Genomic DNA, 13,664 nt, shown 5'->3' on the forward strand with positions numbered 1-13,664 from the left:
CAACAAGACTCCAATTCAACAGTACCTATATAGCATAGATTCATAGACTTTCAACAAAATATAATCCTTGTTGTACAGAGTTGAAAGATTATTTGAACTATTTACTGTTATTGGCTCATATCAATCAGCATTGGAATCAATATATGCGTATTACTATGGAAGAAACATCAAAGAGTAATTTGATCCTCTACAGGTAAGCTTTTGTTAGTCCAGGGAACAATGGGTCATTGTAGTGTTGATCAATACTTTGTCAGTGATACTGTAGCACCATGTAATTAAAAGATTGAGTTCTCTACCTCTTATCTAAATGAACATCCTGGTTTCCCGTCCATTCAAGCTGGGGCTAAATCATTCAACCAGCTCAAGAACAACGTTAACTCACTACAGCATGCTGCTGACTGACCCTAGCTTTAAATCACACAATGCTGGCTGGGATCTTGCAAACCCGAAATTAAATCTACTATTATAAATCTATTATGTTATATGTAGCAGTTCAACAAAATCTGTCTGCTGTGTGAGCAACAATATTAATCAAATTGTGTATATTGGCAACACAGACCTGTGTAAATTCATACTTTAATGAATTAAAGGAAACGTTGATCAATTTATTAGATTGTTTTTTTTAAAGGAAAATGATAGAAAGAAAACAACATTGGTCAGTGTTATTAAAATGTGCCTTTGCAACTTCTCATCAGAGGCTTCCTTATTGCCCCAGAGCACAAGAGAACAATTTACCTGTAAGCTATATTATGTAAACCTCCACTCAACATAAGGAAGTACAACTCCTGCCCAACGCATCACTGGGGGAAAACGACCTGCCCTCCAGGACACCTACAGCACCCGATGTCACAGGAAGGCCAAAAAGATCATCAAGGACATCAACCACCCGAGTCACAGTCTGTTCACCCTGTTATCATCCAGAAGGCGTGGTTAGTACAGGTGTATCAAAGTTGGTACAGAGAGACTGAAAAAAAGCCTCTATCTCAAGCCGTTAAATAGTGTTAAATACGTAGCCATCACTAGCCGGCTTCCACCCTGTTAAGCAACCCTGCACCTTAGAGGCTGCTGCCCCATATACATAGACTTGGAATCACTGGCCACTTTAATAATGGAACACTAGTCACTTTAATAATGTTTAAATAATGTTTACATACTGCTTTACTCACTGTATATACTGTATTCTATTCTACTGTATTTTAGTCAATGCCACTCTGACATTGCTCGATCTTATATTTATATATTTCTTTATTTCCTTTCTTTTACTTTTAGATGTGTGTGTATTGTTGTAAATTGTTAGATATTACTGCACTGTTGGAGCCTGGAACACAAAGCATTTAGCTACACTCGCCATAACATCTGCCAAACATGTGTATGTGTGTATGTGACCAATACAATTTGATTTTGAAACGATATGGCATTAGATGAGCAAAGTGGATTGGATAACAATTCGGCTCCTCTTAGGAATGAATTCATGCAGTCTGTCTCTAATTCATCTGAGTCTCGATAGCTCTGATCACCAGGGTACATAAAGCAAGCAATTGGCCAGGCAGCTGTAATGGAGTCACTATTTAAGTTGTCTGACGTGTATCGTAATAAACTAAGTTAAACTAAAGTTGAAAACAGCACTTTATAAAAACTTAATAGGACATTATAAAGTCTTCATACGCACTAAACAAATGGTTCACAAAAAAAAGGTTGATATAAGGGTGGTGTTTGCTTTTTTTTCACCAAATATAATCTCTTCTCAACAAGCTTTGTTACTACACTGAGTCGTGGAGTAATGTGTACTGCCTTTTGTGTTATGGTCTGGCTGTCTGTGTTTTGTAAATAGATACATAGTCAGAATGATATCAGATAACTATCAGTCGTGGTCATGTTCTATGGGAATTCGTAATACTGTCCCTTTAAATTAAAGTCCACTCCTTCTTGTCGACTGATGTGTGACGTAGCTGTGTATACGACTTGCAAAGACAGTACAGCATAAAGATATGCCGAAACTGCTTCTTCGATAGAAATCCCCCAACACACTTGTATGCGATTTAGCTAACATAGCGCATGCGCAAAAACGTCATCGGGCCTAACGGACGTTTCGCTCCGGACTGCAGCCCGTCAAATGAAAGGCACTCCTTCGATATTAAGTTGTTTTTGACGAAAATTAAAATGTAAGTAATAAAATGTACGTGTTTGAGTGGTACGGTGGAAGCAACCGGCTGTAAACGAAAGTCGAGGAGTGAGGTGGGGAGAAGGCGCATCAGCGTCACCCAAAAGTCGCACACTAATGACATTTTTCAACAGCAAGGCTCAGATCGACATGTGTTTCCATTCCAAGTCTTTCTTTATAATGTCGAAATAAACATGGCTCCAACCCCCATACCACACACTGAAATCATACGTGTGTTCATTGTACAATTAATTACTGAGAGAGAGCCTCAAATATAACATTAATTTGTATATAGGCTATCCACTGTATAGCCTACATGATTTCGGTTCCTATTTCATTCATGTCTGGTCACATTCGCGTGGGGTGGCCAAACAAAAATACTCTAATGATTGGTTGACAATAGAGCATACCACAATTTGTTTTTGAATATATTCTTATTTATTTAACCTAGGCAAGTCAGTTAAGAACATATTCTTATTTACAATGACAGTCTACACCGGTCAAACCCAGACGACGCTTGGCCAATTGTGCGCCACCCTGTGGGTCTCCCAATCACGGCCGGTTGTGATACAGCCTGGAGTCGAACCTGGATGTCTGTAGTGACGCAGTGCCTTAGACCGCTACGCCACTCGGGAGCCCGATGCATGCGATGGCTGTCGGATGAAGTTGGTGAAGGGCAGTTGCAGTCAAAACTTCGTTTGATCACATGATTTCTGTAAAGTTCATGCAGTCGACATGTCGGCGTAAATCTGATTATTTTTTATAATGCAACACACTTTGAAAGGCATGTGAACAGCGATGGTCACCGATTTGACAAAAGTGTTGCGCTCGAACACACATATTGACTTTCCCCTCCCCAAACCCCGGTCTGGTCTCTCGAATGTGCTTCTCGACTTGTTTCCGGAATTATTGTGATGTTGCGCCTCTCGGTTTGAAATCTGTGCTACTGAGTTTGAGAAACACACACACCCACAACATTGTTTTATTAGGCCTACACCATTATGAAATTATAAAAGTGCTGTGAACTAATTAAGATATAATTTCGCCAAAACCTTGGCAGGTTGAACGGAATTGGGTGGGTGGGCGTCTTTTAAATTGTTGTGAAATGGTCATGTATGCTGTATTTCGCAATATTCCGTGGATTGGATGGTTACCGGAATAACTGGAATTTGAACAATGAGTCACGCGATTTAAAAAAAAAAGTCACCTTTCTCCACGAACAGAAAGACTAAAAATGCTTTCAGTTTTTCACATATCTACATTGACGAAAGGCTTCAACTAGTACAGGTGCCTTCTCCAGCCCACCCTGTGCTATTGCCTAGAGGGTGAGGAGACAGTTGTGACAATCGCTTTCACGATATGTGAGGCAAAGGTCCGACGGAGGAATCGGTCAAACTGTTGCTGAACACAAAGCTCGTGTTACTATGGATATTCAGAGGAACGGATTCAAAAGAGAAAGTTACATTCTCTCTGTGGACGTGGGGACAACGTCGATCAGATGTCACGTTTTCGACAAGGAAGCCCAGATTCGAGGATCATGTACCACCAAGGTATTGGATAGGCTAGATTCAATAGACCTATGATAAATTGAAATGACTTGGATAGGCTAGATTCAATAGACCTATGATGAATTGAAATGACTTGGATAGGCTAGATTCAATAGACCTATGATAAATTGAAATGACTTGGATAGGCTAGATTCAATAGACCTATGATAAATTGAAATGACTTGGATAGGCTAGATTCAATAGACCTATGATAAATTGAAATGACGTTTATCTGAATTAGGCATGCTAAATAATATGAATTAGAATTATTTAATGAATTATGGACCCTGGTTAATGTTTGTTTCTGACACGCATAGTCTTCACATTGTCAATTTGACTGGTATATGTTTATAGGTGAATCTCTTGTATCCTGAACCGGGCTTGGTCGAGTTGGACCCCGAAGAGCTGTGGAGAGGATTCGTTAAGGTGGTGAATGGTGCTGTGCAAGGTTTGTACCATTTCCCTCTCCATATTGATAGGCCCACCATGGCATGTTTAACCCCCTTCTCATATAGTTCCAGTCCTCTAGGGTTTGCACGGGCTCTGGTTTTCATCCTTGCCTTATAGGTGAATCAGAGACTGAGGTGTTGGAGATCTCTCTAGTCAATCATTGTCATTAACTAATAAGCAAATACCTTTCTTTATTTATTTTTTTAACACTACTAGGCCGAGCCAAGTCGAGCTGTACTGGGCTGGCCAGGTTAAGCATCCACCGTAGTTGCTGGAAGCATGTCAGAAATGACAGTATGGTTTGGGTAGTTACTAGAGTGTGAGTCAGGTATAAGAGTGAGGAAGAAACATGTAACTAAATTGTACCATTTTGTGATAAATGATTTACCCTTTTATGAGCCCTTTATCTTCAATACATTTGACACACTATGTCTGTCTCTCACACATACGGACTGATGGGCATGAAGTGGACTAAAATAGCTGCTGTCACTTATTTTGGGTCCTGGTACTATTTATATTTAGTTTCCAGAACTAAGTCTCTGTGGTCCTGAAGTCAAGCACAGGACGATATTCCTAATCTTATGTATAGACGGCCTGGTCCTAAAATAACTCTCGGTTCTATAACCTTTTGGTGTTGACAAGGAACCAGATTGGTAGATCTATAGACAGGCTCACTGGTTTGGATGTAACAGGAACCAAATTGGTAGACTTATCGGCAGGGTCACTGGTTTGGATGTAACAGGAACCAGATTGGTAGACTTATCGGCAGGGTCACTGGTTTGGATGTAACAGGAACCAGATTGGTAGACTTATCGGCAGGGTCACTGGTTTGGATGTAACAGGAACCAGATTGGTAGACTTATCGGCAGGGTCACTGGTTTGGATGTAACAGGAACCAGATTGGTAGACTTATCGGCAGGGTCACTGGTTTGGATGTAACAGGAACCAGATTGGTAGACTTATCGGCAGGGTCACTGGTTTGGATGTAACAGGAACCAGATTGGTAGACTTATCGGCAGGGTCACTGGTTTGGATGTAACAGGAACCAGATTGGTAGACTTATCGGCAGGGTCACTGGTTTGGATGTAACAGGAACCAGATTGGTAGACTTATCGGCAGGGTCACTGGTTTGGATGTAACAGGAACCAGATTGGTAGACTTATCGGCAGGGTCACTGGTTTGGATGTAACAGGAACCAGATTGGTAGACTTATCGGCAGGGTCACTGGTTTGGATGTAACAGGAACCAGATTGGTAGACTTATCGGCAGGGTCACTGGTTTGGATGTAACAGGAACCAGATTGGTAGACTTATCGGCAGGGTCACTGGTTTGGATGTAACAGGAACCAGATTGGTAGACTTATCGGCAGGGTCACTGGTTTGGATGTAACAGGAACCAGATTGGTAGACTTATCGGCAGGGTCACTCGTTTGGATGTAACAGGAATCAGTTCATCATGTCCGACAGAAAACCAATCTTGTGGCGTTCTAGAGATCCAAGATGCTGTATCCTTGTTGTACCCTTGAGCTAAAACTGCTCCAGGGGCACCGCACTGTGGCTGACTCTGGCTTCCAAACCCTTCGGGGTGTTAACGTGTTTCTGTGGAGTTTGGGCTAAGGCAGGGTGGCACATTCCGCTCCTGAAGTAAAGCTACAGGGTCTGTGGGGGATTGGGCTAAGGCAGGGTGACACATTCTGCTCCTGAAGTAAAGCTACAGGGTCTGTGGGGGATTGGGCTAAGGCAGGGTGGCACATTCTGCTCCTGAAGTAAAGCTACAGGGTCTGTGGGGGATTGGGCTAAGGCAGGGTGACACATTCTGCTCCTGAAGTAAAGCTACAGGGTCTGTGGGGGATTGGGCTAAGGCAGGGTAGCATCAAAGATTTTTTTATAACTAACCCAAGATAGATCACCGGATGTTTCCAATGGAAGCAAATCAATGATAATGAGCAGAACAAGCAAGGAGGTGGGCAGAGCCAAGTATGAGCTAGTGAGATTCTATTGGCGTGTTCTAGCATTTATTTGCTTATTTACGTTCAGGAACGCAGACTCTGAAGTGCTCCTGTGCAATAACTAAATTCTCCCATGCACTCCTTCTAAACAAGACATTTTTTGTTGTTGACACTTTGACAAAAAGGGTGAAGTCTTCAAAACGCAGTCCCCTCTGTTTGTTACAGATTGTAATTTTGGGAACGGAAAACTGTATAGAGATCGAACGTTTCATTGATGAGAAAATGAGCAGAATGTCAACCCCAAATTCCATCTCGCTCCATCTTCATCCAGATTGCATTGGCCAGTTCGCTTCCTCGCATCACCATATTTGGTAGTGAGTGGAAACGCCAACCGGATGCTTCACATTTATACAGCCGGTGAAATATCTGGCTCATTGTTCTGTCTGTGGTAATGCATTCTGCTCCTGGGGTAGAGATGCAGGGTCTGCTGGCTTCTGCTCAGGTTGCTGGGCCAGGGGTGGTCCATGGGTAGTCCAGGGGTAGTCCAGGGGTGGTCCATGGGTAGTCCAGGGGTGGTCCATGGGTAGTCCAGGGGGGGATTTTGTTCTGGGAATCTCTCTCTCTCTCTTCTGCCATATTTTTTTTAAAGAAAAGGAGGTCTGATGCTAATGTAGTTTTGATGGCAAGCTGTTTTTAGCACGGCCTCACTTCTGCCACAAACACACAAATGTTCACTTACTGATAGCGTTGATGAATGATGTGTATGTTCTTTGTCTCTCACCTGGGTGTTTAGACTCAGGTTTACAGATGCGTCAGATGGAGACCCTGGGCATCTCCACTCAGAGAGGCACCTTCACCACGTGGGACAGGTACATTTTTACACAGGCTAAAATCACAGTGTACAGTCTAGGGAGTACACAGACCACTCAAGGTTAATACACACAGCAGGGGTCAGCAGTGTCACCCTGTGAGGGCCTTTTGTTGTCGCAGGCTTTTGTTTCAGCGGAGTAACAACACGTGGCTACGGTTAGACTATGGTTAGTTGATTTAGTAGAATCAAGCTTGCTACTGCTTAGCTAGAACAAAAGCCTGCACTCATACAGGCCCCTGTTGATCCCCAGGATGGAACAACAGTACAGTATGTTTGTATCTGTGTTGATATCCTACTTCACACCTCTCTCACACACACCACACACACACACACACACACACACACACACACACACACACACACACACACACACACACACACACACACACACACACACACACACACACACACACACACACACACACACACACACACAGGAAAACAGGAGTTCCCTTTCACAACTTCATCAGCTGGCAGGACTTGAGGGCAGTGGAGCTGGTGAGGTCCTGGAACAACTCCTGCACCATGAAGGTTAGTCTGGGGTCACCGAGAGGTCATAGTTCAGCTGACCTTGTGATAATACAGTATAGGGGCCTCTATCTTTGGGCTCCGATTATTATTAGTCATGATGATGATAACTTGCCTTGCATTTTGCTATCCCAAACAAAATGCTATTACTAGCAAAGCAAATCACATCAAAACATGGATTTGGATTGTACTTTTGTATATGCAATTAGTCTTTTAGCTTACTGTTTATACAAAAAAATAAACTAAACAAAATAGGAATGATAACTGTGGCTGTGTTGTGTCCGTGACAATGGCAGGCGATCCACGGCATTATGATGGTGCTGCACTTCCTGTCCAAAAATAAGCGCTTTCAGGCGGCCAGCCTCATAGTCTTCTCCACCCAACACGTCACCTTCCGCCTGGCCTGGGCCCTTCGACACTGGAAACAGGTGTGTGTGAGGCAGAGAGGTTCAAGTGTTTGGAGGGGGGTGGCGGGGGAGTGTGTGTTTTGGAGGGTAGGTGTGACGTGTGAGAGCTTGGCACCTGTTCAAATAGGTGTTAGTGTGTGTGAGACAGAGAGGGAGAATGTGCGGGTTGGGAAGAGAGAGGGAAGTTTTTGTGCACATTCTGTAGTCAGAAATGACGTTCTGTAGTCAGAAATGACGTTCTGTGGTCAGAAACGACGTTCTGTGGTCAGAAAGTCCTCTGCTGTTTCTATCAACGGTATGTCTGACACAATAATGGGCCTCTATGAATGGGCTTTGGTATTATACCTTAACTCCTCAGCTTACTGTGTAACATGACTTCTACCCCAGTTCTCCCTGACTCAGGACACACGTCATATGAGGACTGGCCTTCATGGACTCTGATTGGACGTACTGCTATAATAATATCACTGGCACACCGGCCAATAGTGGAGAGAAACTTTCCCTAGGATCGCCCTACATTGAGTTGTTGTTGACCTAAATATAACTATATAGGCTACTGATGGCAGATGTGGTGAAAGCCGACCTGGCAACACTTCAAACACTAATGGCCCAAAGGCACGCTGGGCTTTTCAATAAGATCATAATACAGAAATATTGTAGTCTTTACAGAACAGAACAGTCACTGGCCTCCAGTTCTTTTAGTAGCCTTGCATGTGATTATTTAGGAACTGATTGGGAGCAAGAGAACACAAGGGGGTGATATTTCTTCTCCTCTATGTCCTCACCCCTCACAGTTAAGTCAAGCAGTAGCAGAGGGCACCTGCTGCTTTGGGACGATAGACACCTGGTTGCTTTATAAGCTCACAAAAGGTAGGTTCCGCCATTCTCGTGTGTGTGTGTTCGTGTACAGTACGTGACTGCCCAAGCCTGTATGTGCGAGTAGTATTCATCTCTCAGCTAATTGATTGTGTGTGTGTATCTTTAAGCTTTGTTTATGATAAGGATGGCACACACTCCAGAGAAATTCAAGTAATATTCTTTATCTTTAAAAATCTAATGTTGAACCAACAGAAACAGAAGTCCAACTCTCCTGCTAGACACCTTTTTTCTATAACTGTTCAAATCCGTATCTTCAAGCTTCCCAAAATACTGATGTGTTAAAGGGGAAAATCCACCAAACCAACTCTTTCCTATAATTTACAGTGTTAAATAACACTAGTATGTGAGAACAATATTTTTTTGTGAACAAATGTTTCATTTTGTCATTATAATAAGGTTAGTAGCATCAAAACCCACAATGCAATGCTCTCTATGCGCAGGCTGGCTAGCTAGGTAGCTTGTTGGCAAACATAACTACATACAATAATACCAAAGTCAACATCAGCAAGTGAAGCAGCTAAATTGGCTGCAAAAATTACCTAAATAAAATGTACTATCAATTTAGGAGTGTAAAATAGCACCATGTTCAACCTGCAGATCGATGTGCCTCCCAGCGTGGAGTCTGACATTCACAATGCAGCCTGGACTGAAGAGGCAAAATGAAATGACCCCGGGAATCGATAGATCACGCAGAGATGCACCAAAACAATATAACATTGAAAATAGGCGTTATGTTCCTTTTTAAGCTTGTGTGTGTTTCCATGTTAATTATAATTTGTCACAAGGTTCTGGGTCTATACACATACGCAGGTCTCCTTGTTTTCTCAGTCCTACTGCAGTACTGTGTCCTCTGAAATCCCTCAGACATGTTGCACGACACAGTAACCAGGCAATATGAGTTAATGATTAATGTTCTTGGACAAGTTGCAGCTGAAAATTAGCTGTTTTAGTTAGAATCTGGTTCAGTGTCTGTTGTACATGGTCCCTGTTTTAAATAAACAAATAAAATCTGTCTCTCTTCTCTAACCGATTCCAGGATTGGTCCATGCCACAGACTACTCTAATGCCAGTGCCACTGGGATGTTTGATTCGTACCAGGTCGGTTTTTCCTTGTTCACGTGTGTAATAACTTTGTATCAGGGTTGGGGTCAATTGCATTTAAATTCAGTTAATCCAGGAAGTAAAATGAAATTGCAATTCCACTTTTTTTTCTCATAGAGATGCATTGTGTCTTTGTGTGTGTGTGTGTGTGCGTGCATTCCTTACAGTTGTGCTGGAGTGAATTCCTCTGCTCTCTCGTCTCGCTGCCTCTCTCCATCCTCCCCAAAGTACTGAACACTGGGTGAGTCACATGATACTGGTCACATGATACTGGTCACATGATACTGGTCACATGACTCACATGTCTCCCCTTTTTAAATGAATAAGGTTGGTTCTCTGTTGAGATTGCAGTCAGAAGTGAGAGATCAGAGGAGAACATGCCACTTAAATGGCTGTTAGAATCCAAAAAGAAGGCCTCTATAATGTAGAGATTAGAAGATCATTTACTGAACTGTAATGTTTTTTTTAAGCACTTTGTATAGTCCCCTCCTGTACAATGTATACTGTATATTGTCTGTTGTTTTAACTTAGTTTTCATAATGCAAAGCAAATTTATGTGAAAAACAGACACTACAATGCTGATCAGCATAGCTACGTTACAGCAGCATACAGAGGCTACTGAGTTCTGTCCTGTTGTAAATTAGCCATCTTCCCTGCAACGGAATGGTATCAACCACATTTGATGTGTGTGATACCATTCCTCTGACTGTTACTGCAGCCATTATTATGAGCCATCCTCCCCTCAGCAGCCTCCACTGGTGTGATAGAAACGTCTGATATGGCTTGCAGAGGCTTGCAGAGAAGATAGCTAAGTTACAACAGGACGGAAATTCAGCAGCCCCCACTACTATCACGCATGGTCTATTTGTTCTCTTCTCCTTGATATCTTTTTCATTGATTTAACTATGCCAGTCAGTTTAACTAGGCGATATCTAGTTACAGCGATAAAGCCAGATTAGATGTTGATTTATTTATTGTCATATATAATACCTATTCATTCATACATGATCTCCTCTTCCTCCTTCTGCTTCACCAGTCACCGCTTTGGCTCAACCGATCCCTCCATCTTTGGGGTGTCGATCCCTATTATGTCTGTTGTGAGTATCTCTCATCTTTGCATCACTATCTCCACGTCTTGGAATGAGTCTGTTATCTTTATGACTTTACTGTATCTTTGTTTTGTCTGGTCACCAGCCATGCTAGGTCAGTGTGTCTTCAGTTTATTCTGCTCTCTTTGTGGGAATATGACCTATCAAAACATCCACTTGCCTCATTCATTTTTAGCATCAGCCGTTTATTACATGTTTCTAGAAACACACAGGGGATATATACACACAGGTAATATAGTGCATTCAGAAAGTATTCAGACCCCTCCACTTTTTCCACATTTTGTTCTGTTACAGCCTTGTTCTAAAATGTATTCAATTACATTTTTTCCTCATCAATCTCTACACAATACCCCATAATGACATCACAATACCCCATAATGACATCACAATACTTCATAATGACAAAGCGAAAACAGGTTTTTAGAATTGTTTTGCAAATATATTTAAAGCTAAAAACATAAGTATTCTGACCCTTTGCTATGAGACTTTAAATTTAGCTCCGGTGCATCCTGTTTCCTTTGATCATTCTTGAGATGTTTCTACAACTTGATTGGAGTCGACCTGTGGTCAATTCAATTGATTGGACATGATTTGGAAAGGCACAGACTTGTCTATGTAAGGTCCCACAGTTGGCCGTGCATGTCAGAGCAAAAACCAAGCCATCATGTCGAAGGAATTGTCCGTAGACTTCAGAGACAGGATTGTGTCGAGGCAAAGTTCTGGTACCAAAAATGTCTGCAGCATTTAAGGTCCCCAAGAACACAGTGACCTCCATCATTCTTAAATGGAAGAAGTTCAGAACCACCAAGACAACGTAGGAGTGGCTTCGGGACAAGTCTCTGAATGTCCTTGAGTGACCCAGCCAGAGCCCGGACTTGAACCCAATCGAACCTCTCTGGAGAGGCCTGAAAATAGCTGTGCAGCAACGCTCCTCATCCAACCTGACAGAGCTTGAGAGGATCTGCAGAGAAGAATGGGAGTAACTCCCCAAATACAGTTGTGCCAAGCTTGTAGCTTCATACCCAAGAAGACTCGAGGCTGTAATCGCTGACAAAGGTGCTTCAACAAAATATTGAGTAAAGGGTCTGAATACTTATGTATATGTGATATTACAGTCTTATTTTTTAATTTCTAAATTAGCAAAGACTTCACACACAGGTCAAATATATATATATATTTTTAAAATGTATTTATTATGGCTCCCGGGTGGTACAGCAGTCTAAGGCACTGCATCTCAGTGCTAGAGGCATCACAACAGGACACCCTGTTTCGAATCCAGGCTGTATCACAACCGGCCGTGATTGGAAATCCCATAGGGCGGCGCACAATTGGCCCAGCGTTGCCGGGGTATGCCATCATTGTAAATAAGAATTTGTTCTTAACTGACTTGCCTAGTTAAATAAACAATACATGTGATAATGACTGATACTGAGAATGAATGTGGAACAAAGGGGATATTTTGAAAGCAGTTGTCTGTTTGTTTTAATGTGACTGGCCATTTGGACCTTGGTTTATGGACTCAAGGTAAAGTTTCACTGTTAAATACACACTGCAAATATCTTCTCTGTTTTAGTTGACCAAAGCAGGTAGCTCACTGTTCGACAGTTCACTGTCCGACAGATCACCCAAAAATCTTAGTTAGTAGTTTATTGGATGATGGAAATCCCGTCATTTATTTGGGGTAAAGGTCGACATATTGATTGAGTTATAACATGTCTAGATAAAGACCAACAGTACCAGTCAAATGTTTGGACACACCTACTCATATTTTCTACCTACTCATCTTTTATTTATTTGACTATTTTCTACATTGCAGAATAATAATGCAGACATCAAAACTATGAAATAACATATGGAATCATGTAGTAACCAAAATCAAAATATATTTTATGAGATTCTTCAAATTAGTCACACTTTTCCTTGATGACAGCTTTGCAAACTATTGGCATTCTCTCAACCACCTTCATGAGGTAGTCACCTGGAATGCGTTTAAATTAACAGGTGTGCATTATTAAAAGTTAGTTTATGGAATTTATTTCAAATGGAAAAAAAATCAAATAAGCAAAGAGAAATTACAGTCCATCGTTACTTCAAGTGCAATCTCAAAAACCATCAAGCGCTATGATGAAACTGGCTCTCATGAGGATCGTCACAGGAACGGAAGACCCAGAGTTACCTCTGCTGCAGAGGATACTGATGGATTTAGTTCAAATGTAACATGTTTCAAGTTAAACTAGTTTGTTTGTATCCTGTTTAGTGAATGATTACTGTGAATTGCCTCGGATCAGAGCAGAGGGTCAGGCCCAGAAGATGGATAGCTAAACAAAGAGAGGACCATGGGCATTCTACAGGGCATTCTACAGGGCATTCTACAGGGGAAAGGAGGGAAACTCATTGGGGTCATAAAATGTATAGCTGGGGGGGGGGGTGACGCCTACAAGACGGTGGTGACTAAAAGGAGGGAAGAGTATAAGATGTGTTGTGTAACTTTCTAAAATGGATGCACTTAGCTGACTATATCCTTGGTAATAAACTCTTGAAACTTATCTTGAGCTTTCAATCCCTTATTGCAAAGAGGTAGCAATAGCATTTTTCTATATAAGTGAGGATCCTTTCATGAGAGTTACCGGCCTCAGAAATTGCTGTCCAAATAAATGCTTCTG

At 41.9% G+C, this 13,664-nt stretch overlaps 1 protein-coding gene across 23 annotated transcripts in view; it reads left to right on the top strand.

The window, feature by feature from the left end:
* Window positions 1-2,526: 2,526 nt before the first annotated feature.
* The window catches only part of gk5 (glycerol kinase 5), a 29,106-nt gene continuing 17,968 nt past the window's right edge, over window positions 2,527-13,664 (top strand). For 21 of the 23 annotated variants that reach the window (XM_052463332.1, XM_052463338.1, XM_052463336.1 and 18 more), the window contains exons 1-9: window positions 2,542-3,711; window positions 4,063-4,156; window positions 6,900-6,975; window positions 7,415-7,508; window positions 7,802-7,933; window positions 8,707-8,782; window positions 9,828-9,889; window positions 10,060-10,133; window positions 10,929-10,989. In XM_052463332.1, the coding sequence (XP_052319292.1) occupies window positions 3,586-3,711; window positions 4,063-4,156; window positions 6,900-6,975; window positions 7,415-7,508; window positions 7,802-7,933; window positions 8,707-8,782; window positions 9,828-9,889; window positions 10,060-10,133; window positions 10,929-10,989 (795 nt within the window). In that variant the 5' untranslated portion in view covers window positions 2,542-3,585. Of the gene's footprint in view, window positions 3,712-4,062; window positions 4,157-6,899; window positions 6,976-7,414; window positions 7,509-7,801; window positions 7,934-8,706; window positions 8,783-9,827; window positions 9,890-10,059; window positions 10,134-10,928; window positions 10,990-13,664 lie in introns of all 23 variants that reach the window. The other 2 variants (XM_052463352.1, XM_052463353.1) reach the window with 1 other exon arrangement.

This window comes from Oncorhynchus keta, chromosome 15, assembly GCF_023373465.1.
Source record: "Oncorhynchus keta strain PuntledgeMale-10-30-2019 chromosome 15, Oket_V2, whole genome shotgun sequence".
NCBI classification, from domain to species: domain Eukaryota; kingdom Metazoa; phylum Chordata; class Actinopteri; order Salmoniformes; family Salmonidae; genus Oncorhynchus; species Oncorhynchus keta.